General features: G+C 41.1%; 1 protein-coding gene across 4 annotated transcripts in view; it reads right to left on the bottom strand.

The window, feature by feature from the left end:
• Positions 1-20,566, bottom strand: part of LOC5566099 (spectrin alpha chain) — a 40,400-nt gene that overhangs the window by 5,460 nt on the left and 14,374 nt on the right. For 2 of the 4 annotated variants that reach the window (XM_021843517.1, XM_021843518.1), the window contains exons 2-4: positions 20,437-20,535; positions 16,296-20,327; positions 15,887-15,928 (exon numbers count right to left, since the gene is read on the bottom strand). In XM_021843517.1, the coding sequence (XP_021699209.1) occupies positions 15,887-15,928; positions 16,296-20,282 (4,029 nt within the window). In that variant the 5' untranslated portion in view covers positions 20,283-20,327; positions 20,437-20,535. The remainder of the gene's footprint in view (positions 1-15,886; positions 15,929-16,295; positions 20,328-20,436; positions 20,536-20,566) is intronic. The other 2 variants (XM_021843519.1, XM_001650415.2) reach the window with 1 other exon arrangement.

The raw sequence follows: 20,566 nt of genomic DNA, 5'->3' as shown, positions 1-20,566 counted from the left end.
ACATTGCGTTGAACATAGATACGGAACAAACTGCAAGATCAAACCATTTGAAAACCTTGGCTTGGAAGGTAAAGTTGTTCTTGCTCAAAAGAGCTGTAATAAGCATATATGACATATGATATACGCATAATTGCAAAACTGTCTCAAACGTTATTTTAGTTATTTTCCACGAAAAACCTTGAAAATCGTACATAAATTGGTCATAATGATGTAAGAAGTTATTTGAAAATATTTTTAATATGTGAAGATGCATCGATATCAAACCTCGAATTTTCAAAAGCTTGTTTGTAGATTTGTATCTTGAGAACCTGACAACCTTTTGCGTTGCACATTTTATTGATTAGTCACCACCAGTGAGTGACCAGTGAGTTACCGGTTGTCTGCTTCTCTAGACTTGTGCTTTTGAAAATTCGAGGTTTGGCTTCTATGTATATTCACCCTTAAAACCATTGATAACCGAGTGTGTTGCTCGTTGTTATTAAGCAGATAAACGGACTAAAATAAATACTGTCACCGCTGCGAGACAGAGGAGGATCTTCTCTTCGTCGTAGCATTGTGAAATAAAGTGTAAATCTATTCGTTTGCTCAGTAATAACAAGCTATGGTTAACTGGGACGAGATCATAAATTATGCGAGATTTCTCTTTTTACTCGTTACAAAAGTGACTTATCCGCCTTTCAAACAACACAATTTGAGTTATTCGAATTAACTAGTAGAGGGCTTCGCATGTGATAAACCTTGTTATAAGGCTTGTAATATACTTGCCCCATGGTGCTGAAAAATACGCTAATTTGAATGGTATTTGAGAAGTTTCAAATCTTATATTTTTTATGTTACTTTCTTTATGGCACAGTGCTTATGAAAAGATCAGAAACTAACATCATAAGGCTAAAATGGGTTTGGGATTTTTGTACTTGTTTGCAGTACTATAACCCCATATTAACCCCTCTACCGGCAGCTTCATTTTTTCAAAATATTCAAACCACGATAACTTTTTTGTTTCTCAGTATTTTTGAAAAAAAAAATCCACAACTTCTCAAAAAACTCTCTTATTTTCAGAATCTGTATCGGTTTTGAGCATTGGTCATCTATATTCGGAGATATTCCGAAATTCCTTGGGGGACCGACGCATAGCCATAACTCTCGTAATTATCTCTGGCTTCAGATTTTTTCTCATATTCGGTTATTCGCTTTTCAAAACTAAACTTTGATGAAAGTCTATTGTGAAGAAATTAAATAAATCGGTGTAACTGTTTTTGAGCAATAAGCTTTTATGTTTTTGGTATCACTCTAGCCGTAACGAGATCTTGAAAACTTCTTAAAACATCATATGTGAACCTCCAACCATGACAAACCAAACTAATCGAGCCCCAGCCTTTTCCAACCACGACTTGAATGACAGGCAACCGAATAACGACTAACTGCCCCGTATTTTTATCCAAGAGTGGTAGTAGACTGAGCGATGACTTAACACACAGACTACAGACTCGATTAGCCAGTCTAGGGATGTGCAAAATAATTACTACAACCAGAATATAGTCTCTACAGGCCTCATTTAGACTTATACTGGCTTACATTCGGCCATCCTGCTTATCTCCGTCTCGGAGATACGCTCTACGGATTATTGCCTAAAAGTTGTTCTGTAGCGTATTGACAATTCATCACGTTCCATTGTCAATGCTTAGTAACTCACAAGATCCGTTACTATGCATAATTTTATAGAAGTACAGCCAATTAACAGCAACTCACAAAGAACCGTTACTGATCAGCCGTTGCCTTTGGCCTCCAAAATGTCACGTGGTAAGACATCACCAACTAAAACTACTCTTCACATAACTCAAGACACCACTCCTGTGTATAGCAAGCGTGTTCTTTCCGCATTATTTTTTTTTTTTTTTCAATCTAAGCAACCAACGTTTGAACAAAAACAGTTTTTTTTATTAAATTCAAAACAAATCGATAACAAATTAATCGTTTAATTATGTTGAACTCTCCAACACCTTTTAGCATCCTTGTTCCTTCGTGGCTGTGAATAAAGTTTATCAAATAATAATTAATAATCATATACTTTTTGACTATCTGCAGGTTTGTACCTGGTTCAATCCCCGTTGATTTCGCTGTTGTCTTCCTCACAGACTTCTGGAAAATCATCTTCTGGCGGATGACCCCACAACTTGATCTTGTCCGCTGCATACACCGATTCAAATGCTTTCTGCGTTACTTGTGTAGCAGGAGTATCCTTGACTACATATCGGTCGGCATCAAGAACTTTATCGATCACGTAAGGGCCACGGTATCGCGGCATCAATTTCCGAGATCCACCGTCAGCTGGAGGCTCATAACGCAGAAGAACCAAATCACCTTCTTTATACGACTGAGGAGCTTTGTGAGAAGCGTTATACCGTTCAGCTTGTTGTTTAGAGTTGCGAGTCATTCTTTCAAGAGCCTTTTGTCTTATTTCTGGAAGCAGCTCGGTATCCTCAACGATATCGGATTCATCCCGTAATGCATTAAGCAGCTTATTGCTCAATATATTTCGTGGACGGTAACCAAGCAGTAAGACTTGCGGACTCTCTCCCGTGGTTCGATTTTTCATAGTATTTGTGAAGCTTCTTCGTTGACAGCTTTAGTGATAATAATTAGCACCAGAGGCACGGCCTGCTTATTAACATCCAGATCTACCACATCTCCTTTTGTTTAACACAAGTTGTGCTTTTCCCGTATTAATCAAAGCAATTAATTCAGCAGATAATTAAAGCAACAATGTTTCACTTACCGTCAGTCGGTATTTACAACATTGGTCAACTGTGTTCAATATCTTTTGCACTACTTGGCTCAAATTGATTGCATTGCAATGTGTTTCAGGAAGTTACTTAACTTTTGAGTCAACCAAGTGAAAATTGTCATCCTTTTGTTTCTGGGTCCAACCGATTGCATCCGCTGCTACGGAAGGTTTTCCCAAAACCAACCGTTCTGATTATATTTGTCTACGCCTCTACGTGAGGTGAGCGTTCACATTTTCCCCGAATACTACGGATCGTACTTGTCGCACTTGTAGGCGATCATTAGACTTTCCACCGGACCCAACAGTTCGAAACTGTTGCTTCGGTTGCTCCCTTCTAAGGCGAGCATTCCAGATTCCTCTGAGCCCAACATATTGTATTCGTTGCTATGGCTGCTGCTTCCTTCTAAGGCAAGCATTTCCGCCGGACCCGACAGTTCGAAACTGTCGCTACGCCAGCTCCCTTCTAAGGCGAGCATTTCAATATTGACCGGACTCAACGGATCGTATCCGCCCCGGTTGCCCCCTTCTAAGGCGAGCACTCTGTTTCCTTTTCCGCCGGACCCGACAGTTCGTAACTGTCGCTACGGCTGCTCCCTTCTAAGGCGAGCCATTTATTACTATAAGTTCCCTTTTGAGGTGAACTTATTTTATGACAGCCTGACCCGACGGATCGAATCCGCCGCTTAGGCAACTTCCCTTCTAAGGTGAAGTTTTTAATTTTTACTTACACATAGCGCCTTTTTCCTTTGAAACAAACATCTTATTAGAAGAATTTGGTGTCGTCAAATGAAGGAATTCTCGTTTGCAATATATATCGTAATGGTCCAACTGCTGCTGTTTTCTTCACTTACTCCCTTCCTCGCTGTATAAACCAAGATATAATCCAAAATCTGATAGCCTTCGCCAACGAAACTGGGTTCACTCGTCGCCAATGTGAAGCTTCTTCGTTGACAGCTTTAGTGATAATAATTAGCACCAGAGGCACGGCCTGCTTATTAACATCCAGATCTACCACAGTATTCATAGCCCACTGAACAGCAGGTAGATTCAAATCCCAATCACGTTCGTCCGTGTCCGTAGAAAAGCATTTCAACGCATTAGTTACGTACTGGAAACACCTCTCTATTTGTCCATTCCCTCTAGGTGTTTTCGCTGCTACTGGTAAATGTTTAATATCTCGTTCTTCACAGAATTCGGCGAACGTCTTTGCCATGAATGCGGCTCCTCTGTCGGTCACAAGAATCTTGGGTGTGCCAAAATACTGTGAAATTTCCTTCAGTACTGAAATCACTCCAGTTGTACTGCAAGTTTTAGTGGGGCGCAAAATAATGAATCTTGTGAAGGCATCGATGATACCGAGGACCTGAGTATTCTGTCGTTTACTTTTAGGAAAAGGGCCACAATAGTCAGCATGGATTACCCAGAAAGGAATAGGTTGCTTCAGGTGAGTATGAATTGTAATCCGCGTTTCGTCAAGTCCCCGCTTGTTCGCTGCGCACTCAATGCAACATTTTACGTACTGTCTTATGAAAGCATTCATATTTTCGAACCAGAAGTCCTGATTCACCAACTCGGTCGTTTTCTCTATACCCGGATGCCCCATATCATCGTGCAACGACTTCACAACATGGAAGCGTACTTTCGTTGGCACAACAAATTTCAATCCATTTGGAGTTATACGAAAAATGCGACCGTTAACCTCTTCATAGTTCTTGACGATATCCTTCTCGGGTGTCAATAATCCCTCTAACATTTTTTTTACCTTGCAGATTTTTCCATCTTGTAGTTGAAGTGCAGCAACCCAATCGAAGCTATCCACATTTATCGCCATGACTCGTTCAGTTTCTTCAGTAGGTCGTACTACATTTCGGCTGAGACTATCAACATGATTCATTTGCCGTCCAGATCGAAATTTCAAATCAAAAGAGAACTCATGAATTGTTAACCACCATCGAGCTATACGAGGATTGAGTTCTTTCTTAGCTCGCGTTAAAGCTAGCGACTGGCAGTCTGTGTAAACGGTGAAGTGTTTGTTAAGCAAGTAGTAGCGAAATTTTTTCAAACTTTCAACTACGGCCAAAACTTCTAATTCATAGCTGTGGTATCGGGATTCTGGATCGGTTGTAGCTCTACTGAAATACATTACTGGTTGAGCTTCGTGTTTCTCATTGACCTGTATGAGAATTCCTGCTAACCCAAAGCTACTCGCGTCGCAATGAACTTCATGTTCAAGACTGGGATTGTACAAAGCCAGAACCGGCCGCCTAGTTAATGCAAATTTCAGATTCTGGAATGCATTCTCCTCCACTTCACCCCAAACAAAGGGAACCTTACCAGTAAGCCTGCTGCTATTTGACCGTAATTTTGTACGAAGCGACGAAAATATCCTGTGAGACCCAAAAACTGTCTAACGCCTCTTGGATCAACAGGAACAGGAAACTTCTCAACGGCTTCAGTTTTAGTTTCTCCAGGACATACACATCCCTCCGTGACGACATGTCCCAGATATTCTAACGATGTTTTGAAGAATTCGCATTTACTCACCTTAAGCGTCATACCTGATTTTGAAACCTCGATAAGAAAGCGTTCAAGTAGTGCCAAATTTTCTTCCTCCGTCTTGGTGGCAATCAGGACGTCGTCGAAATAGAATGAAATACCCTCTTCTTTCAATGGCTCAATGATTTTGCTCATCGTTCGGCAAAATACACTGACGGAGTTGGAAAGACCAAATGGCACACGCTTGAATTGATATTGACCATCCGGTGTAACGAAGGCGGTGTATTTGCGGGAGTCCTCAGCAACGCCGATTTGAAGGTAACCATTCATCATATCCAACAATGTGAACACACGTTTGCCACTCAAATTGTTGATCTCTTCTTCTACGAGATTGCTGGGAAAATATTCCTTTTCGATGATGGCATTAAGCATACGGTAATCCACGCACATCCGATGTCCACCAGTGCGTTTTGGTACGATTACTACTGGGCTGGCAAACTCAGACGTTGACTCCTCTATAATGTCGTTCTCGAGAAGGTCTTTTATTTCGTTCTGCAAGTATTTGCGCTGACCGTATGCAACCCTATAGGGAACATGTCTTACCACCTTATCTTCCTTGAGTGAGATGCGCATTGTTTCGATATCCGTGTAACCGATTTCCTTGAGGTTCAATGCGAAACAATTACGATAACGATTAACCAGTTCAACCAGTTGTAACTTTACGTTTTCGGGTGAAGCCGGTTCAACATTCAGATCGTCAATTGTTAGTGGTGGTCGAACAGTATTCCCGGATTTCACTTTCTCAACGATCGATGATTTCTCACATTGGATGGTCAGTGTATCTGCTGTCTTCAACACACTTACGCCTGCTTTACGGAAGAAATCATCCCCTACTAGGATGTCATACTGCATTACATCATCTGGAACAACTAGAATCCTCAGTTCATTCACGATTCCATCTATTTCGATATTTTCCGTTACAGCTCCAACTGTTACGCACACACCACCAGCAAATCCTTTGAGCAGTGACCTCTCATATTCAACATTAATCGCCAGTGTCCTCGCAATATGTTCTTTCATAAGCGTTCTCTCACTACCTAAGTCAATGAAGGCAGTAAGCTGAAATCCTTTGATGATAGCGATTTTTGTGTAAACCACATTGTTTACATGGTGGCGCGGTTCTGTACCACCTCGGAACGAAAATCCTTGCGTTGAGGGCATTTGCGCACGAGATGGTCCTCAGATCGGCAAATAAAGCACTGTCTTTTCTGACTTGTCGGAGTTTGTGTCAGCTTCCTCGACGAACCTGGCTGGAGTCTTGTTTTGGTTAACAGTGTCAACTCGACTGTTATCTGTAGTCCCTCTGGCGTCCATTGATTTTCGACCGATTGTCTTGTTCATCCCAAATCGTCCAGCGTTAGCAGCATCTCGCCTTTCTCCATCCTTCGTCGCTCGTTCTACCCGGATCAATGCATTCAGGAACTGCGGCAGAGTAACGGCTGGATCCTGCGCCATGACGGCACGAGTCGAAGCATACGGAAGGCCTTTAATCAAATAGTGTTTGATCAAATCATCCGACAGTCTTATCTTCCGACCCAAGGCGACTGTTTCGTGAAAATAAGATTCCACTGATTGGTCTGGCTTTCGTTTCAAGTTGAGAAGTTTTTTGTGAATTCCAGCCGTGTCAACGACAGTGGGGAAATTTTCCAATAACCTCATTCTGAAGAGCTCCCAAGTGCGAAGCTCTTGCTTACGACCATCAAACCAAAACTTTGCTGGCCCTTTGAGGCGCATGCGGGCATACAATAGTGTCCGTCTCGGGTCCCATCCGAAGATCTCTGCCATGGAATCTACTTCGTTGAGCCACTCTTCTGCGGATTGACCACGATTCGTGTCTGGATCGAATTCGGATATGATCGCCTCCACCTCGTTTGAGCGCATCGCGAGGCCTCCATCTTGTTCGTCTCGATGGTTAACTCGTCTCGGATGACGATCATAATCAACACGCACACGGTTCATGTTGACTATTTAAATAATTGATTATTAACGGTAACCAAGCAAAATCATTTTCAGGACTTACCAGTAGCTGTAACTGATTTGTCGTATACGTAGAAAACAAGAAGCTTTGGCTAACAATGGCCGATGACAGGCTAAAACAATCGAAGTGAATTTATCTTTAAGCGATTTGTTCTGAGGCGAATTCATAAAACACTTACAATAATTTTCTTCGGAAGAAATCTTGTTCACTACACAAGAGTATTCTTTGCTAGCTCTACTTTTTATCAATTTAATTTTGCACAGTAATCGCGAAGCGTCCGATCGACTGACGAAATATTTTAGCAATGGCGTCTTTTTGCATTTTCGAACTAAGGTACTCAATAAATTTCACCAATAAATCATCGCTTAACGTTTTTGCATCACACACATTCCTCCATAGTCTCATTACATCCATGGGCGGCCGCCACACACACAAACACACATACTTTTCAACAAACAAATAAATGACAATTAAAACACGATGAACACATGTGATAGTTTATGAATTTTCTCTTATCAGATTCACCGGAAGTCAACACATGCGCAATTATTTGCACATTTTTCTTACCCATACAATACAATCCCATAATGAATGGCGTGCCGATTGTAATCCAATATGTAGCGTGTAAACTCGATCTAGTCATAAACCTTCCACTTCTGCAACATATATCATACTTACAATTACACTTTCCTATGTAATTCGCAAAATGATCGTGCGAATCGAATCCCACTTCTGAAATGTGAACCTCCAACCATGACAAACCAAACTAATCGAGCCCCAGCCTTTTCCAACCACGACTTGAATGACAGGCAACCGAATAACGACTAACTGCCCCGTATTTTTATCCAAGAGTGGTAGTAGACTGAGCGATGACTTAACACACAGACTACAGACTCGATTAGCCAGTCTAGGGATGTGCAAAATAATTACTACAACCAGAATATAGTCTCTACAGGCCTCATTTAGACTTATACTGGCTTACACATATTGAAATTTAATATGGGAAGTGTCGGTCCCCCAAGGAACACCGAACTATTTTTAAAACAAGTTGACCAATGGTCAATACCGATAGATTCCAAAAGTAGAAGAGTTTTTTGAGAAGTTGTGAAAAAATGGTGGAAAAATATTGAGAAACAAAAAAGGTATCGCAATTCAAATATATTTTTGTGCTGAAAAAATGAAGCGGCCGGTAGAGGGGTTAAGCTAAATAATAGCAAACAAACTCATGATATCTCTTCTGCTATCTGTCGAATTGAATTTCTCTCTTCAGCAAATTTCTTTATTATGGTTTCAAGAATGAGCTTTTACAATGGGATAATAAGTTTGTACTTACATTACAGTACAAGCGTGTTTGGAACATACCTCAAAATTTCTTCATAGTAATTTCCATATAAACCTACATTGTCTTTGGGCCATCTTAAATCACCACCTAGAAAGCTGCGAATTTCACAGAACACTATTTTTATAGTAAGGATAGTAAGGAACATATGTGAGATTGAATTCTCAAACATTTTTTAATTTTGAACCGCCCCAATGTACATAAACACATAAATAGGCAAATTCAAACGTATGTGCAAGTCTCTCGAAATCAAAAAAAAAAAAATTACTCTGGACCCCCCGACCGATTATTTTGGTTTTAGCAGCAAATGAACGCGAGAAACCTAGACTTTATTGTGGAGAAGTTTCAGACTTACCTATTTTTTTGTAATACACTTGTTCTACGAAACACACCGTGCTTATATTTAAAGCTAGTTTTGTATTTTTGTCTCGAGAAGTTTTGGGAAAAAAACGTCAACATCTATAATGTCGAACAACTCAAAAGACGTTTTTATTAATGACGAAAACTGAAAATTACATGTATATTTTTTAACTTATACGAAACAGAAAAAATGCCGACACATGTAGTGACGAACCACACATAGTTTGTTTGAAAATTACATATGAGTATTACTGTGCATTTTGTCTCGATATGGTAGAAGTTTTAGAAAATACGTCAACATTCACAATGTCGAACAATTCAAAAGATAATTTTTAATAATGTCAAAAAGAGAAAAATATATGTATATTGAAAAAGTACAAGAAAAAAGCATAATGACGACACTTATAGTGACGAACCATACAAAGTTTGTTTTAATATTACATAAAAGTTACGCTTTCAAGAAAAAATGTGTTATCATAAGCATGAAACGAACTCACCAGTTGGTAATCCATTCTCGACTGAACACAAAACTGACATTGACAGCAAAACTTCTTGGCGTCCCGAAAACAAACCGTCTTGCTTGGGCCTTCCCAAATACCTACCCAACAAGACGCTCCAAAACAGGGGAAAAAAAATTCCGGCGACGAAAACACGCGCGAAACCGTGAGCAAAATCCATCGGACGACGCAAAACCGAACTGTCCTGCTTGGGCTTCATGAAGCACTCTTATTAAATCATATTAGGAACATAAAAAGACACAAAACGGGCATGCTTTAATAGTCTATGCCAGAGTGCCAACTCGAGTCCGTGGGGTGACGCGTACAGAGTGGTAATGGCTAAGACCAAGGGTGCCATAGCGTCCCAAGAGAAGTCGTCCGAGTTGCTGCAATCAATAATCGTTGTACAACCCATTCTGTTTTTGCACGGGGGAAGTCCTCTATGCCCGGACACTTTTTGTTTTTGGTAATATTTCAAAATCTACATAAGTTTTACTGTTAATTTTTTTTTGTACAGTATAAAAAATTCATATTATTTTGAGTTAAAACTCACATGAGAACAAAAATAAACCTTTACAATTCATTTTTATGGTGGATTACATTATGTACCAAGAAAGGTGTGCACTGAAAAGTGTCCTCTATGGCCGGACACTATGTCCTCTATGCTCGGACACTATGATTTTCACCATCAAAGTGTACACCAAACCCACAGAAAGGCCAAGGGGTGCTTCGTATGTCAGCACATGCCTTGTGGGTTCAATCTTTGCATGATGTACAGCGTATGAAGCATATTAGCGAGATCATAGGCCAGTTTCATAAACTCCTTCTTGATTAGCGCCATATTAATCTATGTTGGATAAGCGGTTGCTCGTATTCAGATGAAAATGTCTTCGGGAATTCAACGCGTTTATAGTTCTTCACAATTTCTTCGTCAGTTTGAAGGTTGAAGTCAGAGGCGTCGCGTGGTCTAATTATCAACCTGTGCACTTCAAATTTAGTGTCATATTATTTTTGCATTATTGGATTCAAACCATTTTTTAAAGTTAATAAAAATGTGTAACCACTGGCTCTCTCAGTTGATTCAAAATATTTAAGATTTTATGTGCTAATCGGGTTGTTTTGTTTGATTTATCAACTCAACCAACACTTTCTCAATTTTAATGATTAGTCATCATTATGGGCAAATTGTAAAATTGAATATTATAATTATGTGGGTCATCAGTGACGACTTATAAAACAATGGATTCTAGCTTATATTGCAACACTACAATCATAGCTTACATATCTTTATTGTGCTCTGCAAGATAAATCCACGTAATGCGATTATCTGAAAATGTCGATATACCGTCGCAGTGATAATGAAAATCACCAAATGTTTCAGATTTAGCAAATTTGAAACATTTGCATATTTGAAGAACGAAAAAAAATCCTAGCCTACTTCAATTTTGACGTTGCGTTTGAATTGCGCGTTACCGCCGCCGCTGTATGTGGATTTAAAATGAGCGCCGCCATACATATAGTTAATTCAAGATGTAGCATCGTGTAGTGCATACATTTTGAAAAATGCTCGCTTTTAAAATACATCCCTCTTGAGTTTATTTTCTGTTTTCCATCTAACTGACCATTGCAAGTACCCCCGCGCTGTATGTGAAAAGCGAGATTTTTAACCAGTTTAGTTAAAAAAACAGCAGCGCGAGTGCCAAACGAGAAGAAACTTCCTAGTAGGAAGTTCCTACCGTCAGTCGCCCGAAAAATCCACCTGACTTCACACCACAAGCTTGGTGATGCTGAAGGCGCCAAGGTCAAAAGAGAGCAAGCAAAATAGATCTCTCCAGTAGACTGATTTCTCTCTTATCTCTCCCATTCGCACGCTAGCACCGATCGAATTGGTAATGTAGAAGAACTGTGCACCGGCCAGAGTTGATGCTTTGGCAACTTACAAACTTGCATCTGTAGCTCAAAAAGCTTTCTACCACATATACAGAATTGCGTGTACGATACAAGGCAGCGCGTTTCCCGATGAGAGTGCACGCGTTGGTCTTCATCGTCACAGCAGCGAAGTGTAGCGTTGAACAAAATGTTGCGTAGCATGCAGCATGCTGAGCGCGTAGAGAAAATGTGGTCACAAATCGCGCATCGCATCAAACAGCTTTTGCATTTAATTTGCATAGAAAAATTTACCGACAGATATTTTGTCAGATGAAAATTGCGTTACAAACTATCAATAATAGAGATAACGAAATGGGCTAAATTTAATATTATTAATAGAATTATTGAATTATACTTCAAAAGTAGTACAAATTGTAGGTGGTTAGGATGAACAAGTTGCCACCTGTGCAGTGCACATGCTGCACATGTGGACGCGACGCCTCTGGTTGAAGTGTGTTCTTAGGTACAGTCAACTCCCTCTTACTCGATCTCCGTATCTCAATATCTAATTAGAGAACCATAGTAAAATTCGGTGTTCACGGCTACCTCGATGGTCCCTTGAATCGCATATTTGCACTGGTTTCGTATTCTGTAACACGATATCTCCCTAACTCGATGGTCCCTTCACTATCGAGTTATGGAGAGATGACTGTACATCATATCTGGTGGCTGCTTCTCGTGCGCTCATTTGCCTTAAAAGCATCATGTTTACATATCTTTATAAGGCCTCCTAGGACCGAAAGTTTTGTTGTTTATAGTTTATTTTTGTTGCTGTTCGATTTTTGTACCCTACATTTATGAAAAAAGCGAATTATAAATTAGATCCCTTAAATTAACTTAAATTATAAGAAACATTTGTGGCTACACTTGTATGAAATTGTATCGTTTCACATTTTTTTGGTAGATTATATCAAAGTGAAACTTTTAACAGCTACTGTCTGTTTACGTTTGGACATGAAAACGTCATAATTTGTATACACTGCAAAAATGTGTTTTGATATAATCCTGGAATATTGAAATCTTAATACGCCAGGACATGGTTGCTATAGGCAGTACCTGCATAGGTTCGGGCACTAAGAATCTCCTGCGTGCCCTAATTGTGCTGGTGTGGAAGAAACAGCAGAGCATGTCGTGTTCGATTGCCCCCGTTTAATTGTTGTGAGAGATCGCATGCTCGCTACATGCGGAGGAGACACGTCCCCCGACAATATAATAGAGAGAATGTGAGCGGATGCCCAGTGCTGGAATGCAGTAACTACGGCTGTCACTCACATTATGTTAGAATTGCAGCGCCTATGGCACGCCGACCAAGAGTTGGCTGCAGAGGATTAGCCCTGCCGAGGCTGGTCCCTTATAACATTGTTTAAGTCGACTGGGAGAAGCAGTTTGACTAGACTACTTCTGCTACATGTGTTGTGCTACATGCACTGGCCCTTCCTCGAAAAATAACGTAAGGTGGTTCCGGAGAGATAAGGGTCTGAGACCAAGGATAATGTCTGTGCACTCTGTACACCATTTGAGCAATGCAGTGAGAATGGCTCATGTACAGTGCATAGGCTGGTTTTAGTGAGTCGTCTTTGGTGCGGCATCCCCACACTCTCTGAGTTAGCTTCTCAGTGGTTTGTTTGCAGATTTCCCCCTTTTGTTTAAAAAAAGGTTGATAGTGGAAAAATATAAAGTTTCCAAATTACACATTGAATGAGAATCAAGCATTTGTAGGTTGTAAAAAATGAATTTTTCAATCATTTTTCGAAAATACAAAAATGTTTAAAAAGTTAAGTAGATGAAAAAAACGAATTTAGTACTATACCATTTAATTCCACTGGAGTTTGCATCCTTTGACAGATACGCGTAGTTCGACCTCAACTGTAAGGCCGTCTTCAGTGTCGTGTACTAGAGTCGTCAAAGGATACACACTCTAGTGGAATTAAATGGTATAGTACTAAACAGATCGAAGATTTATTATCATTTAAAAAGTTATTAAAAACTTTCCTGATTTGCGAGTAAACAGCCAAAGTTTAAGTCAAAAAACAAAATCATTTTAATTTTCGAGCTACGAAAAAACACACAAAATTCTGAAGGGTACCCCATCTAAAGGCGGGGTTGAATATTAGAGGGTTATGCCACAGACAAACAGACGTAACACTTAGAACAATTTTCTTCGAAATCGATCGCCCAGTTTACACCGTCATCATCTGGTGAGCATGTGCAACAAGACCGGCAGATGGTGGAAGTGTGAAACATCAAACGTAAAGAAAAATAATGCGCGCGCCTCTGGTTAAGAGATTTGTAACAGCGAATTTGAAAAGATCGTTAAATGAGTGGTCGATGGAAATTTCGTCAGTGTTACGTCTATGTTATATCTCTGCTTAAGCTCTGAGTGATCATTTGGTATGATTGCATCTGGCGTAACAGCCATTTGGCATAATTGGGAATTCATCATAGTTACTCTTCTTGTTTTCAAAACTAATCTCCATGTTATACCAAACGGCTTCATGCTGGTAGTCCTCTAAAATAGCTGACCTCAGAACACAAATAATGCAGTTTGGTACAGTTGGTGAAGTTATCGACAAGATAGTCGCTTATTTTAACAGCATATTTAGGGTAATTCGCTAATTGTTGAACGCTACCCAAATGTAGAACGATCTGATGAAACCATGTTAAAACAGGAAATTGAACCATTTTCAAACAGTTTCAATAAATTATACAGATTATTCTGAAAGTTATCTGTACTATTGGACACAATAAATTTAATTAGCACATTAAATTCATAAAAATAATCCTATAATGGTGTCTGTTGCAATGATGAAAAACACGATTCAGTAAAGTATAGTTAATTGTATCCCTGGCTATATCCTGAATAATTTTCGAATTTCACTATCTTCACTATGGCATCAATGCCATCACCATGTTTGTTTACATCATGATTGAAATTACGCATCGGCTGCCGATTTATCCGGAGTATAACTTCAATCTCACGATTGATGCTGTAATGTCGAAGATAATGTACATTAGGAGAAGCCGCTAAAGTCTATGGAATGCCGAAGGGGACGATTCACTTCCGTCTCAGCCCAGAGTGGTCAGGGAAAATGCTTCGCGGACCATACCCTGTCCTCACAACCAACGAGGAGCGTGAACTTGCAAGTTAAATGAACGCGGGAGTAAAGCGGTCAACTTTCAGCGACAATCGTTCAACATTAGGATAAGATGGGTTATGTATGTGTTCAACGGTTGTCCGACATTTCGCGGTAAACCATTCCGCGGTCAATCATTTCGCGGTGTATCATTTTGCGGTTGATATCATTTTGCGGTTTACCGTCTTGCGGTTAGTACCATTTCGCGGTATGCCGTTTTGCGATCTATACCATTTCGCGGTGTGGTTTTTCCTACGAGTTGCACTGAAAATTGTTGGCATTATCACTAATAATATTTTCATCGGTGATTTACCCTTCTTTTGAACACAGGCAATCCTTCAAATTGCACTATTAGGATAGATAAAACATCTCGGTTCAAACCGCGAAACGGTACACCGCGAAATGGTACTGACCGCGAATTGACATGCCGCCAAATGGTACTAACCGCGAAATGTCGTACCGCGACATGACAAACCGCGAAATGATACACCGCGAAGTGGATTACCGCAAAATGTTATACAATCTACCAAAAATGTAACAGGAATAATGTTAAACAATCGCCTACGGTGTTGAATGCTTTTTTTAGCAACCTTTCTATCATGATTTCCATTAAAATCAAATAACATAAAAACGTCTATCTTAACCGTTCAACATTTGGCGATTTACCTTAGTTGAATAAGACGACGCGTCGTTTCGACCATATTCTATTGAATCGTCTAGTCGTTTTCAACCAAAAAGACTATTCGATAATTTCATAAGGTAATCAGATAAGTCAATATCTGATAGAGCTATCACGTTCTCAATCTGCATTGGTTCTGATCGTCGGAAATAATTAATTATTGCTCCGTATTACCTATATGCCAAACGAGATTCCTTAGAAAAAAGTCAACCGAGTAAGGAACAGAAACGCACGAAAATGATTCAAATTATGTGTAAGTGTGAATCCATAGATTGTTTAGATGGTATAAGCTGCCAGTTGTAAGTGGACGAGTAAAGGTTTTGCTTTCGATTGTGTTAAATACAAATGTTTCAACATTTAACAATGTAAATCAGAAATTTAGCTTTATCCAATATTTCTACAACAACAGAAAAAACTAAATCAAACGGAGACAAATTTCGCAACATATGAGTACTATAATTTTGGCGTCCAATTATTACGAAACAATGATAATAGTCAAACTTGGATTAGAAAACAACGTATCCGAACAGAAGCTATTAATGGCATTTTCCAGTTTTTTGGGTTAATAACAACTAAGTATTAAGAGGTTTTAGACAAATTTAGAGCTTAATCTTTACTCGAACGTATACCTGCGGGATACCGTAACGAAAATCAATTTCAGCACGATGATTCTACGGAAAATCGAAATTTAGAATTTAGAACATTGTAATGGATCGTATTCGAAAATGTTTACTACAAATAAATTAAGTAATACAGGTATTATCTACCTAACATAATATTATGACTAGACAAAACGAAAATGTTTATTTAGAAAAAAAAAAACCTAAACTGAACAGAGTGGATGTGTGTGAAATTTCAACAAACGAAAAACTTGTAGGGACACACACACTCAAATGGGAACACTGACAAATGAGTAGAACTATCTGGAAGACATCACAAATGGAGCTTTTATCAAAGAGTACTGTCTTCTTTTGCTTTGGAATCGAACAATTGAAATTGAATTAACTATACACATCCAACATAAAAATGAAAACTTACCTGATGTCTTTCGATTAAAGCTTCAGCCCCGGTGACATCGTTGGCCAACTCTTCGGACGTGACCAAGCCCATCATTGAGCTGATCCAAGCCATCAGATCGCGATAATCGCTCAGGAACCGCTGTAGATCATAAGAATCTAACAGCTTCTCCTTGCGTTGCTGAGTTTTGGCAACAACCTGCTGCCATTCCTCGTTGATTTCCTTCTGCTTGGCATAAGTCTGCTCGGCGGTTTCCGGGTGGGATTGCATGAGGCGATTGGCAGTTTCGTCCAATTGACGAATTTTGTCTCGTAGAGCTGCCAAATCACGCTCCAAACCTTCATGCTTGCGTTGCAGGGTCTGAACGCCACGCAGATCCTTACCAAGATCGTCATTCGTCAAAGCTGTGTCCTTCTCGCCAATCCAATCCTTGGTTTCATCTACATCACGATGGAAGCGTTGAACCTCATGAGCCGATCCAAGTTGACTAGCCCTTTCCTGGGTAATATTCTGCAAAACTGTCCACTCTTCGTTCAAGGTCTGAATTTGAGTTTTGATCTTCAATGCTGCTTCGGTTTGACCTAGCGAAGTCAGCTGTACGGCAATCTCGTTCAACTTAGCTAGACGAACTTCGTTAGCCTTCAGATCATCATTGAAGTCATCAAACTTCTTCTGCATAACTTCAACTTCTTCCAGATCTTCGCCAACATCCTTAATCTGAGCGTGGCTTTCCTTGTCGCGAATCCAAGCGGACAAATCAGCAGCTTCACGTACCAGAACATAAGCCTTTACGGTTTCATTCAATTTGTTCTGTCGTTCACGTGCCAAAGCAAGCAAGTTATCGTACTGGCTGTTGATTTGAGCCTGGCGCTTAGCAATTGAATGGCCATCAACCAAATTCTGTTGACTGGCGCTTAGGCCAGGATCGATCTTCTTAATGTATGCAGCCGGAACGAATCCCTGACGATCGTTGACCTCTACCTTCCACCAATCCTTGTTGTTCGAGTTCAAAAGAGTTAATACGTCCCCCTTCTTCATCGAAACTTCACGAGGAGATTTCTCGGTATAATCATACAGAGCCATGACGCATTCCTTTCCGGTAATGTCCACCACTGGTGTTTCCTGCTGACGACAATTCTTGGCCTGTTCTTGCAAAGCTTGAATGGTGTTACCAAAAGCTTCCAAATCGGACACCAATGCTTCATGCTTCTTCAACAAAGCTTCAGACGAATCTTCGTCCTTGCCGTAATCTTGATTCGATACGATAGGTTCCTTCTCACGCATCCAAGATTCCGCCTCGTTAGCATCAGCAAAGTACTGGTGGGCCTGCAACGAATCTTCCAGATCTTGCTTCCGTTGATTAGCCTTCTCCTTCAATGAATTCCATTGATCTTTAACAGCATCCAAACGCAATTTGATATCTTCGGTGGCAAAAGGCTGCTCAGTCAACATTTGCTCGCCATTCGCGATGACTCCGGCGACGCGATTTTCATGATTGTTGATTTCTGCCAACACGGCCTGATGCTTCTTAATCAAATTCTGAACACCGATTAAATCGCGGCCACGGTTGGTGGATGCAGCGACAGGTTCCTTCTCACGGATCCATGCAGCTTCGTCTTCCAGATCACGGAACAGTTGCTGCACCTGTAGGGAATCCAACAAACGCTGCTTTCGTTCAGCCATCGGAGTAGCCAGAGCTCCATAACGCTTGGACAGCGCAGATTCCTTATTACGGATGTTGTCGGCATCGAAATGACCACTCTCGACGAACTTGTTCGCTGCAACTTTAATTCCTTCAATGCGATCTTGATGGGCCATGACATCAGCCTCCAACAAACCATGTTTCTTCTGCAAATTCTGGACACTGGTCAGGTCTTTGCCATAATCCTCGGACATTAGTTGGCCTTCCACTTCGCTCAACCACAGTTCAATATCTTCAACGGTGCGATTGAATTGTTGCTGTTGGGATGCTTCCTGCAATTTGCAGCCCTTTTTGTCCGATGATTGAACCAAAGATTCCCACAAAGTGACAATCTCCTGCATGCGCGAGTTGATTTGATCGGCACCGTAGTGTCCCTTCTCGACTAAATTCTGACCATTGGTGGTGATGTCTTCAATGCGGCTCTTGTTGGCCGTTAATTCATGCTCAAAGTTGGTATGTTTCTGAACTTTTCCATTCAGATTGGTTGGGTCCAAATAGCTGTCATCTGTGGCAAATTTAAGCTTTTCGCTGATCCATCCTTTAGTCTCATCGCAGTCACGTTCAAATTGCTGCAAAGCACTGGAATCCTCCAGCAGTTGACGGCGTACAGAAGACTTCTCGAGCAAGGCTGATCGACGAGCTAACAACATTGAACGACGTTGGGCAACATCGTCAGCAGCGTAATGCTGACCATCGATGAGCTTTGTAGCGAAAACATCCAAAGCCTTGATCTTCTCCTCTTGGGCCGCCAAACTTTTCTCGAAATCTTCGTGCTTCTTAATCAGCGCTTCGACGGAATCAAGCGAATCTCCTAGATCTTCATTGGCTAGGAAAGCTTCCTGTTTGGCCATCCAAGTATCTGCCTGCTCAGTGTCACGATAGAACAGTTGTAGATCCATGCACTGTTCATACAAAATGCGACGTTCTTCCCAAAGCGCGAGAAGCGAACTCTTATCGCTCTCTAGAGCAGCCAATTTTTCCTGCACTTCAGCAGCGGCATAATGCTCCCGTTCCAAAAGCTGACGACCAGCCTCGGTTGTAACCTTGAAGCTATCTCCACGGGCATCGATTTCTCCTTTGTGCTCCTGGTGACGCTCAAGCAGAGCCTCAGCTCCAGCTACATCCTTTGCAAGTTCATCAGCCGAGATAATGGCCTTCATTCCGTTGATCCACGAAACCAAATCGCGGAAATCAGCCAAGAAACGGTGCAAGAAATATGATTCATCCAGTTTTTGCTTACGTTCCTTGGCCTTGGCAGTCAATGATTGCCAGTAGGCAGCAATTTCAGCTTGCTTCTCACGAATTTGATCACTATGATCGGCGTGGATGCTACATAAGCGACCGGCTTCAGCTCCCAAAGTGGCCACCTTATCTTCCAGAGCAGCCAAGTCGCGCTCTACCCCTTCGTGCTTGCGTTGCAAAGCTTGAACACTAGCCAAGTCACGTCCATAATCATCCGACGACAGAACAACGTCTTTTTCAGCAATCCAAGCGACGGTTTCATCAGCATCGCGATTGAAACGTTGAATTTCATGGGCACCGAAAAGCTTTTCCTGACGCAGAATAGCCAGCTGCTTCAGGCGTTGCCAAGCCTCGTTCAATTCTTCCTTCTTGCGAGTGATAGTTTCACGCTCAGGGTGTCCGTTTGAGAGCAACTTGTCAGCCAACTCGTTGACTTCAGTAACTCGATACTCTTGCGAAGCCATGTCCTTCTGGAACTCGTCAAACTTACGTTGCAAGACTTCGACATGTTCCAAATCTTGACCGAACTCATCGGCCGTCACAAAAGCTTCCTTGTCCTTGATCCAGAACATGACCTCCTCGCAGTGGCGCAAGAATTGCACCAAGACCAGAGCCTGTTGCAATTTCATTCCCTTTTCGGCCAAACGGGACAGCAACAATTCCCACAAACGGTGCAACTCATCCAAGCGACGTTGGATAGTGTCCGAGGCAAAGTGGTGCTGATTGATCATCTCCTGACCGGTGTTGTCCAATACTACGATCGCATTGCTATGGGCCGAAACTTCAGCCTCGAACGCCTGATGCTTCTGAATCTTGGCCTGCAAATTGGTAGGATCGCGATAGCTCTCCTCCGAAGCGGCCTGCAATTTCTCGTGGATCCAGCTTTCCAACTCGTCCGAGTCACGCTTAAAGTACTGGAAACGACGCGAATCTTCCAGCTTCTCGCGCTTGTGGCGCGTTTCGACCTTGAACTCATTGTATCGGTTGAGCACCTGTTCACGGCGCTCTTGAATATCCTCAGCGCTTTCGAGGATTTTTACCTCCTTGGGGGTAAACTGTTCCATGCTCGAGAGTTTTTGACAGTCGTCTTCCTTTCACTTACGATTAGCCTAGAATGAAGAAAAATATGAGCTGGCAAAATGAATGCTACTAAATGATGACTTCATCGCTCGAATTAACACCGTCAGACGCAAATGTTATCAAGGCAAACAGACTTACCTCTATTCAATATTCGTTTGGTTGTGTTGTATTATCAACGAGTTCGCTTCGTTCAATTCTCCTGCACGTGTATGTTCTTGTCCGACACAATTATTGCTCCTGGAAAAAGCAAAGTGGATCGTAAGAAAAC

The sequence above is a fragment of the Aedes aegypti genome, chromosome 2 (genome assembly GCF_002204515.2).
Source record: "Aedes aegypti strain LVP_AGWG chromosome 2, AaegL5.0 Primary Assembly, whole genome shotgun sequence".
Taxonomy (NCBI): domain Eukaryota; kingdom Metazoa; phylum Arthropoda; class Insecta; order Diptera; family Culicidae; genus Aedes; species Aedes aegypti.
This window is presented reverse-complemented; position numbering and strand designations above follow the sequence as displayed.